At 39.7% G+C, this 20,711-nt stretch overlaps 2 protein-coding genes across 2 annotated transcripts; both read left to right on the top strand.

Annotated features, from left to right (window-relative positions):
• The first annotated feature begins 7,689 nt into the window (after positions 1-7,689).
• LOC125292511 (toll-like receptor 8) lies at positions 7,690-11,700 on the top strand. The gene is made up of 2 exons (XM_048239855.1): positions 7,690-7,767; positions 8,201-11,700. Exons 1-2 carry the CDS (start codon positions 7,765-7,767, stop codon positions 11,297-11,299), a joined length of 3,102 nt encoding a protein of 1,033 aa, XP_048095812.1. The 5' UTR covers positions 7,690-7,764; the 3' UTR covers positions 11,300-11,700.
• A 5,107-nt stretch (positions 11,701-16,807) lies between these two features.
• Positions 16,808-18,556, top strand: tmsb4x (thymosin beta 4 X-linked). The gene is made up of 3 exons (XM_048239856.1): positions 16,808-16,957; positions 17,813-17,924; positions 18,065-18,556. Exons 2-3 carry the CDS (start codon positions 17,825-17,827, stop codon positions 18,097-18,099), a joined length of 135 nt encoding a protein of 44 aa, XP_048095813.1. The 5' UTR covers positions 16,808-16,957; positions 17,813-17,824; the 3' UTR covers positions 18,100-18,556.
• Positions 18,557-20,711: the final 2,155 nt, after the last annotated feature.

Genomic DNA, 20,711 nt, shown 5'->3' with positions numbered 1-20,711 from the left:
ACACATTTTTGGTGAAGCTGATTTAAGTTTTCCCTTACAAAAAATCTGTAGATCTAGGCTCCAAGATGTGGAGTAGATATTGTTTACTGATCCTTCTCCAATTAATGCTCTGTCTCTAGTTGGTTTCCGAGGGTGGCTGGTATTGTTGTGCCCACTTGAAACCACACTACTAGATGTCAGTGCTGAACTACGTGAGAAGGGAAGAAATGAATTGATGTAGCAGCCTATGAGAACCTGGTATTTGTATTCAATGAGTTCTAGTTAATCTCATGTCTGCCATCTGTGCTGTAGGCTATTAAAACACAACAGGAATAACACATATCCAACGTTAAATTATTGATGGCAATGCCTTTGATTAGTACTGGCTTGTGACATGTCTGGCTTGTGTTCTATAAGTGCCATTGACTTGATATTTGGAGTGAGACCTCTTGGGAGAAATGGCTACACATGACAAAACTAAACATTGTGGTCAGTCACCATGCAGCCATTTGATGTAACTCCTTGTAATTTCTGAGATACAGTAATTTATGTTAACATACAATTTTCAGTTGTTGGTCACATGGGGTTACTCATTTTTACAGTATTCCTAAAAACACATATAGAAATACAGGTTCCTGTGATCACATGGTCAAAAAATTTGATTTATGAGCCGCAGAATGCTTTAAGTAAAAATTAATTTAAAAGATATAAAGACATAGATTTAAAAAAAGATTTTCCTGTTTGGTTGAAGGTACACTTGATGAGAAATGTAACTCCATGACAATGACTTTCAGTGCATTCTACTGAGAAATCCTCTAATTTCATATAATCAGTTTCATCCTAAGAATACAAGGAATTTTATCAGCGTTATGGATGTGATTATGGAGGAGATTACAGGTTTTCTACAAACTCTGTGAATTTTGAAGGAAACTGCCGAAACTATGACATATGTAGCATGAAGGAGACTTGAAGGAACACAAAAAGTGTGTTTTTGAAACTATGCGTCATTTTCGTGATGCATTATGTAAGAAAAACTGGCATTATGGATGTGATGGTTTCACATTATGGATGTGACGTGTCTGAACCAGTCCTTGACAAACTACATAAAACACATAATTAAGTAGTGAATTTTGACATGAAACAATTGAAATAGTAATCATGAAAAACTAGCGATGAAATTATTGTTTCCTCAGTGCCCACTAAGATCCACAGGAAGAATCAGGACAACAAGTCATTTAAAATCTAAAAAAAAAAATTATTTTTTTCTTTTACCGTCATCAATTTTGGTCAGTGATTCCCGTGTTACTCAAACACCAGGGAACATGATACTTGGTGGCCCTAAATAACTAGCCCTACCTGAACCGTTGCACCCAAGATGACAAAATATTTATGGTATGTTAGCCTCAAGAGCCCGCATCAACCTAACCCATACCCACTCATTTGTGATTTGCACACATAAAGTACATGCATGCGCACGTGCACACACGCACATGCACACACACACTCTTAGCTGTCCATCGTGTCCGATGATGACGCTTGTTCCAGGGGTTGGGGGTTGGGGTGGGGGTGATTGGTCAACGTTGTTGCCGTTGATGCCACCTCACGTGGCTATGGAGGCCGATTTTGGAGCCGCACACTCTTCCACAGATGGAGCAGGTATGTCCTGATGATTGGGAGGTGGGGTCTGCCTGCAGCGCTTCAAGAGTCCTTTGGTAAAGTCCTTGTATCGTCTCTTCTGGCCACCAGCAGCCCGCTTGGAGTTGAGCAACTGTCCATAAAGGACTTGGCGTGGGACGCGATAGCCAGGCATGCGAATGGTGTGGCCAACCCAGCGTAAATGCCTCTTGGCCAGAGCTGCTTCCATGCTGGTGGTGCCAGTCGCAGTCAGAATGTCAGTATGGGTGATGCGGTCCTCCCAGGACAGGTTGAGTATTTTTTTGGAGGCATCTGATGAAAAACATCTCCAGGCTGTTTATGTGGTGACACAGACTCTATCAGCTACTTTGGTACTGATTTCAGGTTGTTTTCTGCCCCATAGAGATGAGGGGTGGTGACACAGACTGCATTGTAAAAGACAGCTACTTTGGTACTGATTTTTAGGTTGTTGTTGCCAAAAGACTCTCTTCAGGGCATGCTAATTCTGGCTGTGTGCCAAGACAGCACAGGCTGATGAGGCTTTGTTGATCCGGATGGTGGATTTCACGGTATTGTCAAGGGTGGAATCTGCAGAGGAGATTTGTGGAGCCCAGGTATGTAAAATGTCTGTATGTATGTGCGCAATTGTTGCAGGATAGAGAGGAACTTGGGTGGTGTGTGTGTGTGTGTGTCCAGGACCCGTGAATGGTGTATCCCAGCTGAGGTGTTCAAACATGGGGCTACCTCTGCTCTACACCTTCAAGTAGCTGCCGTGAGAGCAAAGATCTGGCCGCTGTGGACCTGCACTTGATGAAGCCACACTGTGTTTCAGGGAGAGAAGTTCTGAGATCTACGTCATCTTTGCAAGGACTTTGCCTTGTACCTTGACTGTTGCTACAGTCTGACTGTGCTTATAGAGAATGATGATGTTGGCATCCTTCCAGTCCTGTGGTACATTCTCAGACTGCCAGTGTGCGTAGCGGGCGTGTGAGGAGGTAGCCCCCATGTTTGAACATGCACATACAGACAGGCAAGCACACACACACATAAACACATAGACAGGCAAAACACACAAACACACACAAAAACACATGAATGCAGACACATAAACACACAGGCGATATACGCACAGACACACATGCACACACACAGACACACAGACACAAACACACACACACACACACTCTTACACACAAAAGCAAACTCACATATACACACACTCATTTACATGCACATGAGTTACAGGAGTAGATGGAGACAAATTGACAAGCGTGATTTATTTTTGCGAAGAGAATATGCAGGACTGAGAGGCGGTCATATTTTGTACCGCTATGTGGTACATCTAGTTTATTGCTGCCGTTACTTATGTTACTCTGTGGGTATTAGCTACAGAGGACCTGACACTTCAAATGCTGGCATATCGCGTCATTTAAAATTAAACTGTGTTAAGCAGACGTGAACGGCAGGCTGAACAGATCTGCAACAGAAGGAGACTGCTATGTTAACTCCAGCTGCAAAGTCAGCCATCTTCAGCTAACACGATAATCCAGTTACTGTACAACAACAGTATGACAGTTACGGGAAGATAATCGCTCAGATCAGATTGTCAATTGTAAACACTAAGGTGACATACGTTGAAACTGACATGCCACCAGAACAGACGTTTTATCGGCTTTGAGGTATAATAAAGTCTCCAGTCTTGTACATTCACATTATGTAACATCTATAACGTCATATCCATAACGCAGCATTAAAGGTTTGAAAAGTAAGAAAGGGGCACAATTTGGTCATCACACTTTGCATTGATATAAATCAGCTTTGCACACACACTATGGACATTGTTGCATCAACACTGTATGTGTAGCATAAACTTTTCCTATAAAAGGAGTTGTGCTCTTAAAGGCAAGCTGAGCATAGACGTTGCTCTACCATTCCCTTGTCAATCTGGAATTTGTCAAATGACACAATTTGTTTGAACCTTGGGTCCATTTATCCACTTTTTAAATATGTATAATATTACCATGTGAAAAATATTGTTTCTGGTATGGTTGCACACCATATTTATGATGTAAAAGGAGAGTCATTCTCCATCAAATTCAATCAGATCAGTTACAAACAATATAAAATATAGACCTAAATGAAGATTTTAACAACAGTTCTATTTGCGTATGCACAATTTTTTTTTTCCATGGTAAGGATGACCTTTGCATGGAATTGCCCTAAACTCGAAGTATTCAAAAAAGGACTTAGGTGTGAATGGGAAAATATGCAAACTGTAGTGAAAAGTTGAATTGACTTGATTTCTCAATGGTTTCTAAGACTATTCCTGTTCATTTTAGATTGATTTTGATAATAGGGGTTACATGCGTTATTTAGGTCATCAGATAAGAAATTTTGGCATGGCAGGTATTACTCTTTGTAACTCCAAATCAGGCATGAGTTCATCCAACAGTTTGAAAATGGCATTGCTGGAGAGGCATATGTCTGCATTATTCCTTCAGTCAAATAAAATATTAACACCTTCACTTTGTCTTCCATTATGCCTACATTTACATTTTACATGCACATTTAGCAGATGCTTTTATCCAAAGTAACTTACAAAATAATGAGAACTAGCATTCAAGCTACATTGCAAAGAAGACCCTAAGTAAATACTACTACAATAATAGTGCTACCAGAGGATGCAAGTGCATAATTATAAGTAGGCCCTACTAGTCAGGCAAGTGTAGGCAAAGGAGATAGTGGTAGAAGAAAATAGAAGGAAGGAAGAAAAAGGAATTGCACGATCTAAAGTCTGAGTAATGATGCTCCATCTTTTATGCTAGAAGCGGGTTCGAAGCCTCCTACTTTCTATGTCACAATATCCGATCAGAAATCAGGGTTCATCCCTTTGACTGGTGATTGACATGTTGACAAGCCAATCAGAGCCCATGTCAGAAAGTCAATTGATCATATCGGTGGAAATTCCCACTAAAGTTACCATTGAATAAATGTATGACATCAGTTGGTCTCAATGTCAGGTTTGGCAATTAATCTTCATGGGTTTGGGTTTTTGACACTTTCTCAGGCGTAATTAATCATGTCGGTCTGTGTTATGGGGACTCTTTCCAAAGTGCTTCTTAAGTGCTTTTTAGATGTTTCAGTGACAAATTTCCCAGTGTCCAGTAGGATCTGATTCTGCTTGGTGCATGGGCGTGTGAAGAAAGGTGTCGTAATGGGCAAGTTCATGCACACAGATGAGTACATGAACCCAGGGGAATAGGACGAAGGGTTCTACTGCAGAGTGGTACATACGCCTCTTCATGGAAAATTACTACAGAATGTAACAGCCAAGCCATGGAATGCTGGGGTAATGGTGCCTAGGTATCTTCTTTGTAACAGTAACAGTTGTGTTCAATGCTGGTCTGATTAGCATCTTCTTTTCATACTTACAGTAGGGACAGACAATCACATGAAATTACTTTCGGGCTTGGTAAAACACAATGCATGTGCTAAATTAACCTGCAGCATGCTCTCTTCTCAGTAAATTGCACCCTAAATTGCATATTCATGTGCACGCTGATCTACTAACGACTAGCACTGAAGGTTGTGTCCATTTAGGATGATGTCCATGTAGTATGTTTGGTAACACTTTACTTGAAGGTATCTACATAAGAGTGACATGAAACTGTCATAACCCTAACACTAACTTGTCATGACAAAAACCGAATGGCACTTGACAGAAGTGTTATGTCATAAACGTTTATGACTTGTTTATAATGTTTATGACACCTTCATGACAGTGTCATGTCATTGTTACTGTATGTAGATACCTTCAAGTTGTCTAACCAAACATACTAAATGGACATCATCCTAAATGGTGGCAACCTTCAGTGCTAGCCGTTAGTAGATCAGCTTTGATCACATTTGTTCACAGGTTACACATGTTTTATAAACACAAGCTTTAGCAAAGTTATTTTTTGTTTCAAAATCTTTCCATACATATCTGTCTTGGAGGCTTTAGGGTCCGTGTAATGCTTTGCAGTGCTGTGTTGTATTTGCAGAATTCACATGAAAAAATTATAAAAAAAACTATAAAAAAAACTATAAAAATAGGCTTAAAAATCCGTTATCCAATTATTTAGTACAGCACAGTAAATGGGTTATTGATGCTTATTTTGATTTTCAATTGAGCACAATTATGGTTTTCTGTTCAGAAGTTAAAAATTTAAATGATGCGTCAATTTTCTAATTTTCCTTTTTTGCGCTTGTGGTTGGACTGAACCACGAGCACCGGGGGGAGAACACCATCCAACTGGGCCAGGCTAGATGGTGGACGAGAGTGCCGCCTGAAGTTGTTTGTGATTTTGACTCATTACTTTAGAGATTGACAAACACTTCACTGATTTTTGGGAGATGGAACGTTAAACATAACTTTCAGCCTATGTTGAACGTATCTACAGTAGCCTATATTTGAATACCATGGCCATGCCATACCATAGCAAATAATTCCTCAAAGCAGAATGCTTTGCCATCAACGTCAGTCTAGGCCTATAGGCTGCTACCCCAAGCACTGTTTGACATGACATTGGGGCGTTTGGGATACGCAATTTCATACAGGCTTGGAATGCACACTCGATCCCGTCTAAAGGCATAGGCCTACCCGATTCCCTGTTCGGCGCTAACCTGAGAACCGCTCGAATCCCATCCCGGTTCCCACCACCTGGTGTCGACGTTGCCAATGACTACATCAGGAACGGTGGAACCCTGACTTTTCCGTCCCCCTATGGACGGGACCCCCTCCATGGTCACCCAGAACTTCAGATAAAGAGGGAGACATTGCTGCGTCCTGACACTTATGAGTACGTGTTCTACTCATGTCTCACAGAGAAGAGCTGTTCTGGGAGGCTTTGGAGACCTACATGAGCATTACCAATGGACTTGAGCCGTAGTAGCCTACAGGCCAATGTAGGCTATTTGCTGTTTAAATTAATAAATGAAAACTGATAAATTACTCACTGTTGTGTCTTCGTTTAATGAAACCTAGACGAGCGTAAAGTGTTAAATAAGCAAAAATGCCCCGTGTCAAACAGTGCTTGGGGTAGCCTATAGGCCTGTATAGCCTAGATTTATGTTTAACGTCCCATCTCCCAAAAATCGCAGAAGTTTTATTTATTAATCTCTAAAGTAATGAGTCAAAATCACGAACAACTTAAGGCGGCGCTCTCGTCCACCATCTAGCCTGGCCCAGCTAGATGGTGTTCTCCCCCCGGTGCTCGTGGTTCAGTCCAACCACAGTCGCAAAAACGGAAAATTAGAATTTCAATTTTTAACTTCTGAACAGAAAACCGTAATTGTGCTCAATTGAAAATCAAAATCAATTCAAGCATCAATAACCAATTTACTGTGCCGTCCTTAAGAATGGATAACAGATAGATGTTTAAGCCTATTTTTATATTTTTTCATGTAAATTCTGCAAATAGAACACAGTACTGCAAAGCGTTACACGAACCCTTTAGCATTCTTTCACATTTTTTGATTTTTTACATTTTAAAAATGTAAAAAACATGTGAAACACATCTGTGTATGTAATTAATGTTTAGTGGTCATGAACTTACCATGAAAGGACTTTCTGATACACAAATTAATGTAATTTTAACAAATAAATGTGTAATGTAATTTAATTAGTTTTTCATATACTTCTTTATGATATATTTCATAAATCTGCTAAATATGTCTTAAAGGTGCTACATGTAAGAATTGTGCAGCATTCCAAAGTTAACCACAACCCATTTTTAAAATACCAACTTTTAGCTCCTAAAATAGGTTTCTTCCTTGTCCTTACTCTCACAAGCATAAATCCTGGATTGTCCTATCTTGTGAAAAGGGAAGAGAAAATGTAAGAGCTTCCTCTTCTGTTGGAGGCCAGTAACCATTCTGTAGGCTTTAATGGTCACACTGATGTCCACACCCCCTTATACACATGCACCACTAAACAACTATTTGGTGAGTCATTGCAAAGCAGAAAAGAGGAACAAGTTCCCTCCAAAGCCCTTTCTGCCATTCTCATGGTCTCAGAGCTGTTAGGGAGGATGGTGGAGCAAAGTCGCCTCTGTCCTGCTGTTCACTGTCAACATTTTTCAAAGATGCAGTTCAACGATAGTCACTGAAATGGTGAGAATGCATGATCCAATTTCAGAAATATGTACATAGTGTGTTTATTTTCTATTCAAAGTAAGTTCTAATATATGTAACTGTATTTGACATAATTACTCTTTCCATAAGGACCTTACTGCAATATTGTGTAACTTTTTTATGTTGAATGTAAGAATTGGTATTTATATACTCCTTGTCATCAATTTTCAACATGATGAGTATCATTTTAGTGCTAGGCACCCAGTGCCAAAAACAGACAAAACATTACGTAGTGCAATACTAGGCATTCCGGGTGATACTGTGCATGGCAGAGTGTTATGAATCTGTGCATCATCAAAGTGAGTGTGAAATTGTACTTTTATGGTAAATAACTCGTGTTGCTTCATGAATCATCAATCTATCAATGAAATCATCAATCTATTAAACCATCTAACATTTTGATTGTCAACAGGCAGCCCACACATTCTTGATTATAGAGAAGTGGTTAATTTTTTCACTCATCATCAGCTCAACATTGGGGGTTTTTGTCACCAAGGACCTGAGAAAAGTTCCCTGTGATGTGGACGTTAATGCTACAGCAACAGTTTTTAACTGCATGAGACGCGGCCTGAGGAAAATACCGGATGGAATTTACAGAAATGTTACTTCATTAAGCTTGGCAGGCAACAGCATAAGGAATGTGTCGGTGGACAGCTTCAGAGATTTCCTCAACCTGACACATCTGGACCTAAACTGGATAAACAAGAATAATCATGTAAATCTGACCGATAGTGTTTTCAAAAATCTGACAAGCTTAAAACAGTTGTGGCTTTCAGGTGTTGGTCTTCACAACGTGCCCAAACAACTCCCATCAGGTTTGAAGCATATTGTTTTAGATGAGAATAAAATCATATCTCTCAACGACAGTAGTTTCTTAGATATAAAAAACGTGACTGAAATTTCCCTGTCCAAAAACTGTTACAGTGGAAATGAATGTAAAAAAACCTTCAATGTTACAGAAAAAAGTTTCTCAAACTTGTCTCGTCTTGAAAATCTGATCCTGTCCTTCAACAACATAACCAAAGTTCCACAAGGCCTACCAGGTTCTCTCAAAGAGCTTGACCTAGCTGAAAACAGAATAGAATCCATTTTCAAAGATGATTTCAGCAACTTGGTGAACTTGCAATTTTTAAGGATTCAAGGAAACTGTCCACGATGCAAAAATGCGCCATATCCATGTGTACCGTGTAAAAATGGGTCCATTGAAATTCATCCACAAGCATTTGACAGTCTTTCCAAACTACAAGTGTTGCAACTAGCAGGAAACTCCCTCCAAACCATGAACAGCTCTTGGTTTAAAAACCTGAGTAATCTGACAGATCTTTTCCTGTCATTCAACTTTCTGACAAGTGCAATTGCTGATGGAACTTTTCTGATGAACTTACCTCGCCTGGAGAAATTAGATTTGTCATACAACTTTGATTTATTAGCTTACCCCAAAACATTGAATCTATCAATGCATTTTTCAAGACTGGTGTCCCTCAGGACACTACATATGGAAGGTTATGTGTTTCAAGAAATAATGGAAGACACATTTAAACCACTGCAGAATTTAAGCAATCTTTATGTTTTGAACCTGGGGGTAAATTTCATTGTGCATTCAAATTCCAATGCGTTCAAACACTTGCCTAAGTTGGCACTTTTGTATCTCTCAGAAAATAGGCTATATCCAGTAACTGTAAACAAAAATTCTGCATCAAATGAAGCTGAATCATCAAATGGCCTAGTAACAGGAAATTACATTACATTACAAGACAAAGGTTTTGTTTATGAACTGTCACGTCACCTTATTAAGCCTGAATGTTTCAATACTGGCAGAGTGCTGGATCTTAGCAGGAACAATCTTTTCTTTATCTCACAAAAGGAATTTGAAGGATATGATGGTGATATCCTCTGCCTCAATCTCTCAAGAAACGGCTTTTCAGCAGCACCTAATGGAACTGAGTTCACGCCTCTCCCAAACCTGACTTACTTGGATTTGTCATATAATAAGGTTGACTTAGCATATGACTTTGCATTCTCTGAGTTGAAGCACTTAGAGGTATTGGACCTCAGTTACAACAATCATTATTTTACAGTGGCTGGAGTGACACATAATCTAAATTTTTTAGAAAATCTTCATGCTTTGAGGATTCTAAATCTCAGCAGCAATTCCATCTTCACTTTGACAACCAAATACATGAATAGCACCTCTCTAAATGAGTTGCAATTCCAACACAACCAACTTAGTCATATGTGGAAAAAGGATGATGACTCCTATCACAACTTATTTACAAATCTTGTAAATTTGACTTACCTTGACATATCGTACAATGACATCAGAAAGATACCCTCTAAAGTTTTCACAAGCTTGCCACATTATATTAGAAAACTACGTATAAGCCATAACAGCCTCACTGATTTCCAGTGGAGTAACTTAAGCAACCTGCAATATCTTGAAGAGCTTGACATGAGCTATAATGAGCTGTCTACAGTCTCTTCGAATCTGTCAGCAAACACAAAATCTTTGTCAGTGCTTGACCTGAGTTTCAACAGGATATCTAAACTGTCAGATGGATTCATAAATGGTGCCAAAAGTCTTCGATTGCTTAATCTAAGTAAAAACAAGCTCAGTATAATCAGTGAGGGAACTTTCCCCCCTGGATCCGACGCCTATTTGAAAACTCTGCTGCTGCAAGGAAATCCCTTTCACTGCACATGTGATTTGTTAGAATTCATTTTGTGGATAGAAAAAAGTGATATCAACATCCCCAGACTTGCTACCAGTGTAGCATGTGCCATGCCAGAAGAAAGGAGAGGCCATCCAGTCATACTTTTTGACATAAACGAATGTGTCAATGACAGTATGGCGTCCCTGTTCTATTCCTTGTCTACTCTCCTCATTCTTCTCACTTTATTCATTGCTACCACTATGCATTTGTTCTACTGGGATGCTTCCTATGTTCTCTTCTACATTAAGGCAAAACTTAAGGGCTATCATTCACTAGAATCATCAGATAGTATCTACGATGCCTTTGTTTCATATGATACCAGTGACCCTCTAGTCTCAGAGTGGGTGCTCAACCATCTCAGCGTCCAACTGGAAGAAACAGGTGACAAACTCTCACCTATCTGTCTAGAGGAGCGAGACTGGACCCCCGGGGTGCCAATTCTGGACAATCTAACGCAGAGCATCTATCAAAGCCGCAAGACTGTGTTTGTGCTGACTGAGTCTTATGTGAAGAGTGGGAACTTCAGGATGGCTGTGTACCTGGCGCACCAGAGGCTGCTGGATGACAACGTGGACGTGATCGTGCTGCTGCTGCTGGAGCCTGTGCTGCAGCACTCCCACTTCCTGCGCCTTCGCAGGAGACTGTGTCAGAGGAGCGTTTTGGAATGGCCAAAGACTCCCTCCGCTGAGCCCTGGTTCTGGCAGTGCCTCAGGAACGCCATTCATGTGGATAACCAAGTGATGTACAACAAGGTCTATGCTCGTTACTTCTGTGACAAAGATAAAAGAAGAACGCGTTGAAAAAAGAGTTACTAAACATGTCATACTCTTTCCCTTTATTCATGCTGTTAAATGGACATGTGATTTCATATGATATTCTCTGAAAATAATGGTTATTGAAGGTCATTGAACTTCATTTGTGTACCTGGTCCTATCTGATTGTATTCTGAGTCATCTTTTCCAGGATATGTCTTTGTTAATACGCAAAGATGTAACTGTTTGATTTATTTGAGTTTTGTCCTCAAAAAAAAAAACACTAACCACTAATTCCCGAAAAGCAGATATAATCATAGAACATATATATAGTGAAATTGATCATTCCATAACATTTTTAAAAAAGCCAGTATCTATGATGCCTTTGTTCCATATGATACCAGTGACCCTCTAGTCTCAATAAAAAAAAAAATCAATAAGTAGGTAAGTCGTCCATAAGTAGTTGTTTTGGTTATTGCAGAATTCAAATATATGGAAAAATGCTGATTTTCATTACATTACAACAAGATCTATGCTCATTATTTCTGTGACAAAGACAATGAAATTGGTTGGAATAATCATAATTATCTATAGCATACATTATACATACATTATACATTACACACATATGCTAAATATGCCTTAAAAGAGCAATATGTAACAATTTTGGCTTGACACATTCCAAAATTCACTAGAAATTACAACAGAATGTGAAGGAATAATCGGCATGACACTAACTCAACTCTGCCTTTGTCATTTCCCTTATGAAAAGGGAAGAGTAAATGCGGGCGTCTCCTCTGCTTTTAGAGGCAGAAGTTTGACTGCAGCGTAACCACTCATCAGAGACTGCAGATTTCTGTGGCCACACTAATGTTCACACCACATTCCAATCTCAACACAATCAAAGCTGCTCACCACTAAACAACTACATGTTGACTACTGTAAAACACAAAAGGGATATCAGCACAAGGTCAGTCAAAGGCACTCACTCTGTGTAACCATATTCACTGTACCAGAGGCATGCTGAAGAGTTGCACCTGTCTGAAAGGAAAGTAGAGCAAAGCATCACCTCTCCTGAACATTGTGGGGTTTGTCATAACTTTTCAAAGCCGGTACTGGATAAGAGTCACATTTCATTAGCATAATATGAAACTTAAAACTTCTTAAAAAAGAAATAGGCTACCTTTGTAAAGAATGTCAGCATCAATATGATGATATTATAGAATATGATATGAATATACTGTACTAGACACTGTATTACTGTTAATGAAATTATGTTATTACCACAACATTCTGAAATGTTGCACAAGCCAAATTCCAAAAAAGTTGAGACGCTTTGTAAAATGTGAATAAAAAAAAAGAGAATGCTATGATTCACAAATCATGTCAACCCTGAATTTCATTGAAAATAGTTCAAAGACAACACGTTTTTTGAAAAAGGATGTTCATTTTGAATTTAATGTCAGCAACATGTCTCAAAAAAGTTGGGACAGTGGTATTTTTAGCAACGTGTTGCTCCACCTCTTCATTTAAAAGTATGCAGGTTTAGGTATTTTTGGCGAGTTTAGAGTCACGATGTATTTATGTCACTCTGCTATTGTAAATAGAAAACTTCTCGCGACTTATCCCCCCTGTACACAATGCAAATGCTTTTGTTGTAGAGGTGAAGGATTAACAACAGGCAAAAACTATCTCCAAAGAACTGACAATGTTTCAGATTCTCGCGAGTTTTGGCGGGGCGCCACTCTTGGAAGTTGCATGGCTGGTTTTCTCGGTAGGGACTCGCTACGTCTATGCTGTATAGGGGAACGATTCGCCTATTACAAGTCGTTTACCATCAAATTGGCTTCATAAAGGTGAAAATCTTGCATAGTGTGCCTTTAAAGACCCTATGCAGTTTTGGCAATTTCTTTGCTGTTTTCTCGTTTTTTGCTTGCAGGTTTCTCTGCAGAGCTCCCCCTACAGCTTCAGAGTATATTTTACAACACTCCTCAATCGGTCAGTCTGCCATTTCCTCTTTTCCTGTTACTCCGACAATGGTTTCCTCACTTTCTTTTCGCTGGCTCTGCAATGACGAATGTCTATCACTAGTCCATCAGTACCTTGTTCTAGCCGGTGCCTGGCATGTATGTGTGTAGTGCAGTGAAGCAATTTGTTACATTGTGAGGCCGCACGACTTTCTGTCTCTGAGGCCGGCGGCCCGCCAGCCCAAAGTTGCAAGGCTGGTTTTTCAGCTTACAGATGCTAGGAGGAAGCAAGACGGCCACCATTCACCCCAGAATAAGTCATATAACCATCCAATGACTCAGAAGCTGTTAAATTAAGGTAAATTAAGCTTTAAAAACGGCATAGTTCTCCTTTAACAGCATTCTGTAAATGTTTAGGAACTGAGGAGACCAGTTGCTAGAGTTTTGAGAATGAAAGGTGGTCCTATTCCTCCTCGATATAGGATTTCAGCTGCTCAACAGTCTGGGGTCTTCTTAATCATGTTTTTCATTCCATGATGCACCCAATTTGACAGGTCTGGACTGCAGACAGGTCATTGTAGACTCTTCCTCTATAGAGAAATACAGTTTAAATATTGCCATTGTTGGCATCGTTTTCCTGAAATATTCATGGTCTTCCCAGGAAAAGACATTGTCTGGACGACAATATACAGTATGTTGCTCGAAACCTGACCTGTGTACATCATTCAGAATTGATTGTGCCTTGCCAAATAGTCCCTTTCCTGTTTAGCACAGAGGAGTCTATTATTTCAAAAAGAATGGCAAATTTTGATTGGTCTAACATTTTTCTTCTTTACCTTAGTCCATTTTAAATAAGCTTGTTTCATCATTTGCCCACACAGGTTTACAGGGAGTGATAAATACCTCCATATCTGAGCCCTGGTTCTGGCAGTGCCTCAGGAATGCCATTCATGTGGATAACCAAGTGATGTACAACAAGGTCTATGCTCGTTACTTCTGTGACAAAGATAAAAGAAGAACGCGTTGAAAAAAAGTTACTTTCCCTTGATTCATGCTGTTAATAACTAAATGAACATGTGGTGAAGTGTGATTTCCAGTTTTTCTCTATTGCTTTGACCTGCTTAAGGAAACTGGGATCCTCTTGGTCTTCATGAACACTTTCTTTGCACAGCAGAAGTCATCTCTTGCCAATGTGTCATTTAAAAACCCCAAACTCTATTGGTTTTCCCATGCTAAACAAAAGGAACATCTGCACCTGTGTCAAAAGGAAAACATCTACATCTGTGTGAAACTCCTTTGCACAATTCTTCAATCAGCAATCATTCATTATCCATAAGAGATGCCATGTCTGTTCTGTGTTGCTATTTGCAAGTATGGATCTAATGCAGATTTAGACAAAGTACTGCATTGCCTATTTGGTGAAGAACAGTACAAAGTTGTAGTTCAATGAAATTTGTCTTGCCTAGGTGTTTACTGTAGGTCTTACATGTCAATGACAGTTACATCTCGGGAGGAATGAATAAATTATTTTTTATTCAGTACATTTTGTCTTTTCAAATGGAACAGACATAGCAAAAATGCTCATTTTGAGAACTAGATTTTGCATTTTGTTGTCCAGTGTGTAATGATTGATTGAAATCACACAGTGATTTGACGACAGGATGTGTTTGAAGTCAAGATTTGCTTTTGCTGCATGTTTTAAATGTTTTGAGAGAGTAACAGCCTTTTGCAAGCAAAAGTGTAATTTTGGCCAGAGTGTTTTTGTTCAGACATGGGTGTTAACTATTTTGAGAACGAGTTGACACAAGCATAAAAACGATCGAGAAAAACTGTAATGCATAACTTCATTTGTGTACCTGGTCCTATCTGATTGTATTTGGAGTCACCTAATATGTCTTTACGCTAATGTGTGACTGTTTAATTTATTTGATTGTTGTCCTCAATAAAAAAAAATCCATGAGTGGGTAAGCCGTCCATAAGTAGTTGTTTTGGTAATTGCAGAATTCAAATGTATGGAAAAATGCTGATTTGCTGAATTTAATTCAGGCATGCAAAGAATGGAAAGTTAACAACCAAACCACCAAGTGTGGGTCCCTGATTTGATTAGTTTAGTAAAATTATCCAGCCACCAGTCCCCTAATCCCTGAAAATTAGATATAATCATAGAACAGCAGTTTGTAAACTACTATTTTATGAAGGATTTTTTTTTTAAAAATATATATAGTGAAATTGATCATTTCATCACATTTTAAAAAGCCAGGACACTCTAAGTGTGTAGGACAAGCAATGTTATGACAAAATGATCACAGTGCCAGTAGTGGTCTGACAAAAGTGATGTTAAATAGGTGATGGAATAATGTTATATGCTAATAATCATTGTTCCTTCAAGAGCAAGAACTAATCAACATTGATGCATCTGCATCAGAACTTTGAATAGGATTTTGGTCATTGAGAGATTTGGTAAAATCTGGGTGCATTTAGGGCAACGGCAAAACCACTTCTGAGTGTATGTGTTCTCCAATACTGATGTCATGGCATGTGTCTGTAATGGATTATCTGCTCAGGAACTTCACTGCATTCACAGACAAGTTAAGGCTTCACAAATGCAAAGCAGAATTATGTAACTCTGTCCAAAATAACTGCTGACTTCTAAGGGCTTGGCCTCATCTTAGCTAAAGAGTAGAACAGCAGAAGGTTCAACTATGTGTTTGGTAGTCAAAAGTGAAATAGATCAAAATATAGTCTTTAGAAAAAAACAGTTGTCTTAAAGTCCTAAGCTGTTATTAACATGAGGTCTAAAAGCCAGTGTTCGTATGGAGGTGTGTCAGTGTCCATGTCATGGATTACTTGCACATCTGCAATGACAAAATCCAGATGTCACCTTTGAAAAGTCCTGTGTGAAAACAACAAACCACTTTCTGCCCAAAAGCCCCTGACCTGTTCTCTGCAGCAAAAAACCTTGACCTGTCATTGTTTGAACATGTGTGCAGCACATCATAAACCAGCTCTTATTGGTAAATGGGTATTGTTAGCGTAATTCAATTATAACTGACAGTTTCACACTTTCTGAATGAATATATGAATGGAAAAACTGCTCTCACAGTGGAATGTTCAGTAAACCCCATGAATTGCATTCATTGCATCCAAGGACCATTATCCTACATTATTATGGTGTGTCTTCAGATTCAGTTACAAAAGTAAATTAGTAGGCTAGCCTAAAAAAGTAAAAAGTAGCCTATCATCGAACTTTCTGCAGTCTATTTCCTAATGTTTCAATCTTACTCCGCCCTCTTAAGAACAGTTCTCAGGTTGCTCCAGAGCCTCCCCGTCTGACTGTCTTCATGCACGTCCGCTGAAATATACTTTATGAGCTGGTGTGCTAGGTTTTAACGTGTCCACACGGTGTCGCATAAACGCAGCTTTCCGCTTTGAAGCTTCACATAACTACGACGTCCCTCTTCAATTAGAAAAACCTCATAGGTCGAATTGCAGGTAAATAATATGTAATTACTTTATCAATCTGTAGCCGAATGCACACCTTCCTTCTGTCTACATGAATATACTGAGTAAGTACAGTACCACACAGCACCTCCACATTCCTAAGTCGTTTTTAGAGGACTGTGGTTGCGTCACTGGTTAATTTGCATATTACGGCGTATATATACCCTGATTGCGCTACCATGCGCATCACAGCGCCACACCATCTGGAGCCAAATTAACTGTTACCAGTCGAACTCCGGTAAGTCTTTTATGCACTTTATCTCGCGTTTCTTCTGAAATGCGACTCCATTAAACGACAGTCATCTCAACTCTGGGTACAAAACTAGTCTTATGTCGAGTTTGTGTGCATAGGTTCAGCGAGACGCAACTTAAGTGTGAATGTAAATGTGATTAGGCACTTATATTAACGTGCAAGATTTACGTTAGCCTATCTCGTGACCCTATACGATTTGACTAAGTAAGTGCTTGATGTTTGAAAAATGTCTGAAAGACGAGGGCATGATCTTACCGGAGACACAGCAGTGGTCTTTGTTCATTTGCAGCCAAACATGTAGCCTAAATAATGAATCCTTTCAAGGTATTTCTGTTGGTTCATTGGTGTGATTGGATGTCGCCAATCGAGTGTTTTTCTGTTTAATTCACATTGTAGCCTAATTTTTTGCTTTGCAACGTTAAAAACAATTTTGGTTCCTCCAAGTCCTTTCGGGTGACGCGGGGAAGGGCGGTGGTTGCATACCATAGGAGAATGGAGTAGGCAAAAAGATGCTCAAAGTAGACTGAGTTTGTGATCCTATAAGCTATTGTTTGGGCTGTTTCTCTAGTCTATACATTTTAAGAGCAGAAAACCGATTGCGTAGAGAATGAACTTTATGTAAATGGACTTGGTAGGCTCCATTCGTTATGGGCGCGGCTTTTATTCACTCGAATAACAATGTGTAAAAATTAGCTATATCCTGTCTTTATTACTTGGCATTTGCAGTCGTGCTGATGCAGGCCCTTGTCCTGTTGCGGTATATTTGGAAGTATATAGCGCCTCTTGGCTAATTGCCAGCCTCTCGAAATCCCTTCACTGTTACAATTTTATTCCCACTAGATATCTGCCATCATGTCTGATAAACCAAACCTGGAGGAGGTCACCAGCTTCGACAAGACCAAGCTGAAGAAGACCGAAACCCAGGAGAAAAACCCATTGCCATCAAAAGAAAGTAAGGGTTTGTGATGCTTGCTCACCATCAGGAGGGCCATGATGAAGTAAATGTGCAGGCCTAACTCTGTTTTGTAGGGGAGTTTTTAATGGGTTTGGAAGTATTCTCATGTTCTAACACAGGACATTGTGTTTTCACAGCCATCGAACAGGAGAAGCAGGCGGAATCCTCATGAACCCCTTGTTGCCACTATGCACTGTACATTCCACAAGCATTGCCTTTTTCACCACTTTTAGCTCTTTAACTTTGTATTGGAAAACCTAAGTTGCATTGTGATTGGACAGATCACAGATGACTGTACAGCCCATATGCCTGAGCCCCTTAAACTGCAAAGAAAGAAAATGTTCAGATTGGCAGTCTGCACAGAAGAAATGCCACCAATCATGATGTTCCCCCTTGCGTTGTGCCACCTGTGTCCCTGTCTGGTTCAAGTCTCTAGAGGCAAAAGGGGAGGAGCAAGAGTGATTGAAAAGTCCAGGATCCCACACTTGTAACAGCCGGAGTGTGGGACTGTTGGTGACTGATCAAAATGCTATCAAGTCATGCAGTGTTTGTTTTTTGTATAAGTTTAAATCTGGGAATGCACAAATTTTGTTTTGATATGCAAATAAAATAATAAACCTGGAACTTGAGTTGCCTTGAGTTTTCCATGATTGCTTTTAAATGTAGCTTTTAAATTGTAACTAAGAATGCTATACATTTGGTTTATTATTCTAATATACTCTTACTTTATTTTTTTTTTGTTTTTTTTTAATAACCTATAATGGCCACATTGACCATTACCTACAACTAGCATACCAGCACCTGCAGGGCTCTGAAATGGTTAAGAGGGTGTGGCGTGTGTTAACCTGGTGCAGGGACACATGCAGGCTTTACAGTGTTGTGGTATAAGTGGATGAACAGAGAGCCACTTCAGGCTGATTCTTTTGCTAGCACTCTACTCTTGCCAACTGACCTTAAGCTCTCTTTTTTTTTTTTGCAAACCAATAGAGTAGTCCTTCTGGTCTTCAGGCAAACATGTAAACTTATCCTGGTGTTCGGGGAGGTTAAGGCTGTGGTAGGCCTACTTGCCCAAGCAGGCAAGTGTGTGTGTGATTCTTTCTCACAAACATACAGGTGTTTGAGGGTGTTTTGGGGCAGTAACCAGGTATGCCATGCTGTTGGAGGTGCAAACAAATGCTGTATTGCTATTGAGATCACAGTAAGGAGCTGGGAAGGGTTATAAAAGTATTTTGTTGTGTTTAGTTGTATAATGAAAACAGTTTTTATAGCCACCCATGTGTGCACTTCTGGCTCCTTGGCTATCAATTTGGTAACGGGCTATTTGACATCTTTAGAACACTAAACATATTGGAGATGTTAAATTACTCCAGTCTAGATTTTTTGATGTTAATCACTCATGGTGTATTGCTATTGTCTATCCAAAATAGAGTGCCTGTTTCGAAATTAACTAATGATCAAATCAACCAAAAATCTGATTGTTTGCACCTCCAAGCGTCTGTGACGTAAGTTTGTGAAAGAATATATAGACAATTGTGAGGGGACACTGAAGACAGTAGATGTGAATGTTGGTTTGAAAGCTATACCTTTTTAAAACAAGGGATGCAAATTAGCATGTGAACTCACTATGTTGTAAAGCAATTGAAGATTTCTTCAACATATCAGTATCATAGTCACATATCAGTCGTATTTAAGATTTCTAGAAACTGCTTTGGTACATGTCAGGATAAGTGGATTGTTGTTAAGCTGGTTACTCTTAATGACATATTAATCCGCTCAAGAGCCACTGAGTTTTCCAGCCAAGTATTTTCTGGTGTCCTTTCTGTGTGTAGTGAACTCACACATTCAGCGGAGTGAGGTCAGGACACTTTTTGGTGAAGCCAATTGACTCTTCTTACTTGTCCAGCAAAACACCTTTTTCAGTTTTTACTAAATTGTCAGACAGCACTCTTTCCCTCCAACAAACTGAAACAACAAACATTAATATTTATCTAGAGATGCCAGCCCAGCAAGCATTCCTGAGGAAATTGTGAAATATTACATGAACAGGTTATAATAACTCCTTTCATTTCAGACATTCCCAGAAAAAATGTGCATATTAGATGCATGTTTCATATGCACTTGCCTTCATCTGCTGCTTGCCATTGGTCACATACCTCTTAAGCAGCCCCAGGGTAATGGGAATAAATGTCTGTCATGGTGGCCATACTACACCTCCATGGATAAGTCATCATGAAATCCCTGCCCCCCTCTTCTCCCTCTAACCCCTGAGGCCTTCCTTCCTGTCAGCTGCACTCAGCCACTGGCATTGTTCAGTCACATTACGCTGAGAGCAGGAGCCCATCCCCTATCACCCTGCTGCCTCCAGCTGTGCTATGGCTATTTCAGACGGTCAGCTGATCCAGACACAATGACACGCTCACCCACCACTGCAATGGCTTCTTTTCCTCTTTGCCTCTCTGAGCACTAGCCCCACATTAGTCCCCCCCCTCTCTCTGGTGGATAGTAAAGACAACCATTCATGTCATCAATTTTAAATAAATGAAAAAAATAAATTATTTCAAAAAACATCACATAGATACAAGTGTTGTTGCTTTGTGTATGTCTGAGTAGCTGTGTATAAGTGCTCTTGACTCCACTCCAGTGATGTACTGCACTGAAATGAGGGCTGACAGGTAGACTGGAGTTGTGCCTGACACTAATCCACTGAGACAAGCACTGGGTCATGTGCCTGAATGTACACTGTCTACAGCCTCGCCCTTTGTCAGAGGGCCAGATACACCTGCA

Source organism: Alosa alosa, chromosome 3 (assembly GCF_017589495.1).
Source record: "Alosa alosa isolate M-15738 ecotype Scorff River chromosome 3, AALO_Geno_1.1, whole genome shotgun sequence".
NCBI classification, from domain to species: domain Eukaryota; kingdom Metazoa; phylum Chordata; class Actinopteri; order Clupeiformes; family Clupeidae; genus Alosa; species Alosa alosa.
Note: the sequence above shows the minus strand (reverse complement) of the source record. Positions and strands in the feature narration are given on the sequence as shown.